A 7,147-nucleotide genomic window follows, 5' to 3' on the forward strand; every position below is an offset into this window, starting at 1 on the left:
ATGCATCATTTACCAATCAGATTTATAATTATTCATGTTGTTAGTAAACCAATCATGCATTAGTGCTTTTTGATTATAAGGAGAAGGCACGGCCCTTATCCCCCAGTTCAAATATATCCAGTTTGCTATGTGTAGGTGCTGGGCTCTTTCTGCAGAAAAAAAAATATTATACAGGTATACATTATGTATCTTGTTTTACATGGTCAATATAAAGAGAGAATTATCTCTGCCTAAAAATGGTATGTTGCCTATCAAAGGAAAGCATGCCTGTTGTAGAATTACAGTATTACACATAAACTTTCACATTTTGCTTTCAGCTCATCAATTTCTTTTTGTTGTTTCTCTTGTAACTGCTCCATTTTCTCTTTCAAGGATTTCTCATTAAATTTATAAAGTTCAGTTTCGAGAGCAGTCTGCTTCTGATGCTCTTCTTTTAGCCTCAATAACTCATTATCATGTTTTAAGCTTAAGGCCAAAAAATCTCTTCTGTATTTCTCTTTAAAGTCATTCAATTCCTCAGCTTGTTTTCTAGCATCTTCTTCATATTTCCTCTTCATTTCTACCATTTTCCTTTTATAGTCTTCCTCCATTTCTGTATGTTCTTTTTCTTCTTTTTCTCTCCTGGCCTGATCATCCTTCTTTCTCTTCCGGTTCTCTGCTTCTCGTTCCCTCTCAAAATCCTCCTGCAGCTGTGCTATCTTTTTCCTCTCCTCCTCTCTTCTCTGCTCATCCTCTTTATATCTTTTCTCTCTCTCTGCATTTCTTTCCTTGTCCCATTCCTCTTCTTGTTTTTTCAACTGCCTTTTCTTTTCTTCAAGATCCCTCTCGATTTTCTCTTTATGTCTCCTTTCCTTTTCTCTCTTTTGTCTTTCTTGTTCCCTTTCTTTCTCAAACTCATCCCTCATTTTCTTTTGTTTCTCATCCCACTCTCTTCTCTCTTGCTCTTCTTTCTGTTTCCTTTTCTTCTCTTCTTCCTCTTTCTTTATCTGTTCCATTTTTCTTTCCTGTTCCCATTCCTCAGCTCTTTTCTTCATGTCTTCTTGTATCTCTTTTTTCTCTTTTTCTGTGTCTTTCATTTTCTGTTCCCACTCCCTTCTTTCTCTCTTCTCACGATTTTTCCTCTCCTGCTCATCTCTATCGCTCTTTTTCTTTTCTTCTGCTTGCTTTTGCTCAAATTTCTCCCTTTCTCTTCTTTGTTCTTCTACCATCTCTCGTCTCTGTTTCTCCTCTCTTTCTACCCTCTTTTTTTCCTCATCTTCCCTATATTTCCACTCCTCTTCCATTCTAGTTCTCTCTTTCTCTATCTTATCCATTTTCCCCTTCCACTCTAATTCTTGTTTTTCCTTTTTCTTCTCTTCCTCATCTCTTCTTTCTTTTTCCTTCTGCTCTCTTTTTCTCCACTCTTCACGCTCTTTCCTTAAATGTTCTTCTTTGTCTTTCAGCTCTTTTTCCCGATGTTTTCTTTCATTCTCTTCTTGAAGTCTCTCCTCTTCCATCCTGCTCTGCATTTTTTTAATCTCCTCTTCATGTTTTGCCTTCAGCAGCTCTTTCTCTCTCTGCATCTCTTCCTCCTTCTCTCTCAATATTCTTTCACACTCTTTCTTAATGGTTAGTTCTGCCTCCTGGAACATCTCATTGGTGTAGTAGCCACCTCCGTTCTTATTCACCATCATGTCTATCATATGAAGCAGCTGAGACACTTGGGTGCAATTGCTCTTGTCTTCATTATTGAAGACATGAAACCTGTTTCCACAGTCTTGAATCAGATTCTGGATAGTAGCATTGCTTTTGCCAATGTAACTTTCAATTGATTCATTTTTAAGAGCATCCCCTCTTGTGAACATGACTATGGTGAACATTTCAGCCATTTTACCAAAGGTACTCTTAATGAGCTGCAATGTGTCCTTCTCCTCCTTTGTGATTCTTCCAATTTGTAGAATTAGGAGAAACACATGAGGTCCTGGGGCCAAAAAGGAGATGCATTTGGCTATTTCCTGCTGGACCTCCTCATTCGTAACTTCTGTGTCAAAGAGACCTGGTGTGTCAACTACAGCAACATGCCTGCCTGCTACTTTTCCTAAGCCTTTCTTACAGCGGGTTGTCACTGATGATGAACTGGGCTCAGACTTGAATTCCTCCCTCTGCAGTATGGTGTTTCCTGTGGCACTTTTCCCATTTCCTGTCTTCCCCACGAGCACTATCCTCACACAGTCCGAGTTCTGATTTTTATTCTCAGCACCTGCAAAATGAAGAAACACAGTATAACTCAGAGAAATTTCAGACAGTTAAGAGCAATCCTGCACTATCCTATGACAATTATGCAGACAATTTCATAATATATAATTGCCAGGTTCAAGAATGTCTGCATTAAGGATGCATATAAATAAATACTAAGTTCATTATGAGTGTGTAAGCAGTGCATTTAACAAACATGACAAAATTCATGTGGAAACCACCTACTAAGACGAGTGTTGCTAAATTGGTTTGTTGGTGACATCAAGTCGTTTCGGTGACCCTCACATCTTACACTTAACAATAAGTGAATAATTTCCATCAAAGAATGCTTGATGTTTAGTGGAACTCACTCCAGCAGTTGAGGTGCACAATCATAGTATCAGACGAGTGCATATTGCACACTACTGACCCAGACAGACTGCAGAACATCAACCAGGCAGCAGAGGTGCGCTTACTCATAAAGACTGCAATAACACTGTTGAATGTGTCTTTCACTCCCTGGGTGATGCTAAAACAAACTGTGATTTCCTGCCAGGCTGCATGTCAGAGTCAGGACAGGAATTCGCTGGCATGGATAGAATTCACTGGCATAGCTGGAATTCACTGGCACGTTAGAATTCACTGGCATGGTTAGAATTCACTGCTATGGATAGAAGCCAGTAGATTAATGGCAAGTAAGAATGACTGAATGGTCTGACTGGCCTGTTTTCAAGAGTTCTTACATTCTTAGGTTCTTATTTGCTGGGTACAGTATAAAGCTATGCTTTAACAGGACAAATCTCAGTAAAATATGGAAATACTTATTTCCATAAGATAAGTGAAAGCAAATTGAAAAGTGTTATTCATGAATCATATGAATTTACATGGAAAATAGTTATCAGCTGAATTTTTTTCATCCCATACCAATTCTGTCCACTGGTTGAATATGCATTTTGTGTCAGTGTTGCATAATTAGTACTATGTTAATATGACCAAACAAATAAGGAACCCCTGAAAGTTTACCCAGTGATTTGTGCTTAATAGTTTCTTCTAATTCTCTGATTTTCCTGTCCTTCTTCTCCAGCTGTGCCTCCCAATACATATCCAGGGAAAATGAACTTTCTGTTGCTCTAATAATCTCCTCTATAGCCTTCAGAAGCTGTGGAACTACTGGGTTATTCGCAATGTCCTGGTCGTTGAAAACGCAGAACCTGTTGCCACACATCTTTAGAAGCTCCCGAGTATCTTTATTCTGCTGCAGAAAGTCACGAACAGGTTGAGCATCTGGATATTCATGGGTAAAAAGGACCATCATGTAATCAGTCACTCTTGAGCCAAATATCTCCTGAATCCCTGTTATTTCTGCCTTGTCTTCATCAGTGAGGGTAGCAGCTGGTATGACCAGGAGGAAGGCATGAACTCCAGGGCCACAGAGAGAGGTAAAGAGGCGAGACACAGTGGATGCAGTGAGCTGTGATTCACACAGAGTTGGCATTTCCACCACGGTAACCAGGCGACTACACACTTCTCCCTCTCTCCTCTCACACACTGAAGAGGGGCTGGGATCCACACTGGACCCCCTCTGTCCCAGGATGGCGTTTCCTGCAGAAGTCTTCCCAGCTACACTGCTCCCAAACAACATCAAGTTCAGTCTGTCAGCCACAGCCACTGGAATAAAGAGGAAGAGTCTGTCATCTTCTGACTTCTCACTGTTTTACTGGATTTGTATTGAACCACTTGCCTAGAATGCATTTCAGTATATCCTCAGTTTTCATCAAAACACAGGCATAATTCCCCAGCTGAGTTTCTGTCAATTTTAGCTGTTTTTGTAGTAAATGGTAATAGTAAAATGAAGGTTAATGTGAAATGACCTTTGCTTTGACCCATGAGTTGACAGTTTTTCAATAGCCAGTGATACATTTTCAATGTTTTCTTTAATAATTCAGAGAGCATTTTCTGTAGCCTTATTTTGGCAGTTTCTTTTCTTACCTTCCACTCGCTGTTGTTCTCTAGACCGTGCCTGTGGTTTCTGCTTCCTCTCCATCTTCTGTTCAGTCCCCATCAGTGAGCCCTCTATCGCTCCTAGCGCAGCTGATTCTGGCTCATTGAACATCTCACAGCGGAGGAAACCTCCTCCATTCTCCTCCACCATCTGCTTTATTTTCTTTATTAATTCAGGAACCTGGGTGTAATTAATCTCTTCTGTGTTGTTCATGTGACACCTTTGACTACACTTCTCAGCTACTTTATGAACATGACTCTTACTAAGCTTAAAACGATGAGAATCCTTAATGTTCAAAGCACTTTTACTCTTCTCTGTCACCAGTGCCACTGAGTACTTAAAGGACTCATCACTGAAAAAGCCCAGGATTCTCTTCAGTCTTTGTTTATCACCCTTTGTAAATGTGCTGCTCTCCAGTAACAGCAGAAGTGCATGAGGACCTGGGGCAGACAGGGTAATACACCTTTCTATCTGATAGAATAATTTCCTGTCCCTGAGCTTAGGGTCCAGTAAGTCTGGAGTGTTGATCAGAGCCACAGGCCTCCCATTCATGCAACCTTCTGCCCTCTCACACTGATTGTTTACTGAAAGGACCTTACTGCCCAGGATGCTGTTTCCCACTTTACTCTTCAGTTCTCCAGACCTCCCCAGCAGCACAATCCTCAGCTCAGACACTGCAAAGTAGGACACCAGGGTTACTGTGAGAGAAAGCATGTTAACCCAGCATGTGTTAACGACAGAAGGTTTTATCCAAATGAAACTATTCCTCTGTCAATTAAGGATGCCCGCTAGTTGAGTTTAAGTTCATTTTGCTCTACGATGATGTGCAAGGATTTTATTCTCCAAGCTGTTACCATGGCACCTTATATAACATTATATATATATATTATATATATATATATATATATATATATATATATATATATATATATATATATATATATATATATATATATATAAAATGCCCCATTACCAGCATCAGTGGCCATACTTTCCTGAATTCCACCTAGAGTGACAGCTGTTGAAATGGGTCTTCCTCATTTCATAGAATAATAGTTCCATTAATAACTTGAAAGCTGTTTCAGTAATACATATAATGTGACCTTTGCCAGCTGTAGACAGTTTTGCTCAATAAATCATCCAAAGCAATTTGTCATTGTCACCTCAATGTATGGTACTATGGAAGGAGTCTGACTGTTCTCTGCACAGACCCCTGTGTATGCCATGTAGCTCAGCTAACTTTACTCACTCATTGGGGGCTTCAATACTCTTTCCAGCCTATCCCAGCATGCACTGGGCGAGAGACAGGAACAAATCCTAGACAGGCTGCCAATCCATTTTAGGGCACATGCACCATTCACTCACACACTTATACCTGCAGGCAACTTAGAACCTCCAATTAGCCCAACCTTCATGTCTTTGGACTGTGGGAGGAAGCAGGAGTACCCGGAGGAAACCCACGCAGACAGAGGAAGAACATGCAAACTCCACACAGAAAGATCCTGGCTGGGATCGACCGAATATTAAATAAATCAAATTGTTTTTTAGGTTTTACCTGAATTGTTTATTACATATACTCACAGGAAATGTCCAATTTTTCTTCCTGGGCTTTCTCATCTTCTCTCTTGCTATTTGCTCTCTCCATATCTTGCTCACTTCCTGTCACAGGTGTTGATGTTGTACCTGATTCTGCCTCCTTATATGTCTCAAAGATGTGGTATCTTCCATCATTCTCCTTTACTACACTCTTAATTCTTTCCATAAATGTAATAATCTGATCATGATCCATCACGTCTATATTGTCGAACCTGTGATACCTTCCGCAGCATTCTTTGATAAATAACTCAATGGGATCCCTTTGTCCATCAATACAATCATCTGTTTTTTTGCTTTCATGGGTGATCAGCACCATTGTGTAGTTAAAGGCCTGATCACCCAAAGTGGTCAGAATCCTCCTCATTCTGTCTCTGTCCTTCTGAGTAAATCCCTCAGGCGGCAGCACCAGCAGAAGCACATGGGGCCCAGGGTCAGACAGACAGACACACAACTCAATCTGCTTGTCTAATTCATCTTGAGAGATCTGGGGATGCAGTAAGTCAGGAGTGTGGATCACAGACACGTGTGTCCCATCCAACAGTCCTCCGGCTCTCGCACACTGCTGTTTTATTAAACGGGGATCCGTTTCAAAAACCTCTGTCCCCAGGATGATGTTTCCCACTTTACTGTTCAGTTCTCCAGATCTCCCCAGCAGCAAAATCCTCAGCTCAGACACTGCAAAGCAGGACACCATGTTTGACAAGGTGAAAGCATTGTATTTCCATTTAAATGTAAACTTATTAGAACTTTGTATACATTTTTGCTGGTTTATTATTTTGAAACTTTGAGCGTCAAACACTTCATTTCCTGCATTCTGGTGAATTTTTATGCACCAATTTGTGCCTTTTCTCCATCAATTTATGGTGGAAATAAAAGTCCTCTGCTTCTTTCATGTTTTTATTAGGGGGGGACAAATGCACGTGTTCTAAATATTGAGGGGGACATATCCCCTGCGTCCCCCCTGAAATCAACACCCATGGATTTTAAAATCCACAATCTAGCACTCATGTAGGTTTCACGATTAAAAATGGTCACTTCTGGTGAATTAACTTTAAGTGCGGTTCAAAAATTGTTCAGTATCTCTTCTTTTGCATCTCGTGATTCTTTTGAATGTCATAATTAAGGAATATTTAAATTGTTAGAACATTCCCTGAACTATTTGAAATATGATTATAAGAATTTTTCATAAATTACATTTACTGTCTATCAGCTATTTTATATCTTGAAAGACAATTCAGGATGAGTTAGAAAAAACATGTTACTCAAGAGACTTATGTTTTATGGCCAACATGACACAGTGCAGTATAGATCAGTGTATTTAAATTACTGTTTGGA

The 7,147-nt window shown here is 40.0% G+C and overlaps 1 protein-coding gene across 1 annotated transcript; it reads right to left on the reverse strand.

Moving 5' to 3' along the window:
* Window positions 1-6: 6 nt before the first annotated feature.
* On the reverse strand, window positions 7-6,571 carry LOC135246614 (uncharacterized). The gene is made up of 4 exons (XM_064319991.1): window positions 5,798-6,571; window positions 4,204-4,890; window positions 3,238-3,882; window positions 7-2,239 (listed from the first exon to the last, which is right to left on the reverse strand). The coding sequence occupies exons 1-4, from the start codon at window positions 6,504-6,506 to the stop codon at window positions 279-281; spliced, it is 4,002 nt and encodes a 1,333-aa protein (XP_064176061.1). The 5' UTR covers window positions 6,507-6,571; the 3' UTR covers window positions 7-278.
* Between the last annotated feature and the right edge of the window lie 576 nt (window positions 6,572-7,147).

The sequence above is a fragment of the Anguilla rostrata genome, unplaced genomic scaffold, assembly GCF_018555375.3.
Source record: "Anguilla rostrata isolate EN2019 unplaced genomic scaffold, ASM1855537v3 scaf0575, whole genome shotgun sequence".
Classification (NCBI taxonomy): Eukaryota; Metazoa; Chordata; class Actinopteri; order Anguilliformes; family Anguillidae; genus Anguilla; species Anguilla rostrata.

Excerpts from the sequence above, each read along its gene's own strand:
- LOC135246614 (XM_064319991.1), bottom strand. The coding sequence starts at position 6,506 with ATGGTGTCCTGCTTTGCAGTGTCTGAGCTGAGGATTTTGCTGCTGGGG. Across the intron at positions 3,883-4,203 it reads AGAACAACAGCGAGTGGAAG|TGGCTGTGGCTGACAGACTG; the intron begins GTAAGAAAAGAA and ends TCTTTATTCCAG. Across the intron at positions 2,240-3,237 it reads TATTAAGCACAAATCACTGG|GTGCTGAGAATAAAAATCAG; the intron begins GTAAACTTTCAG and ends TTCATTTTGCAG.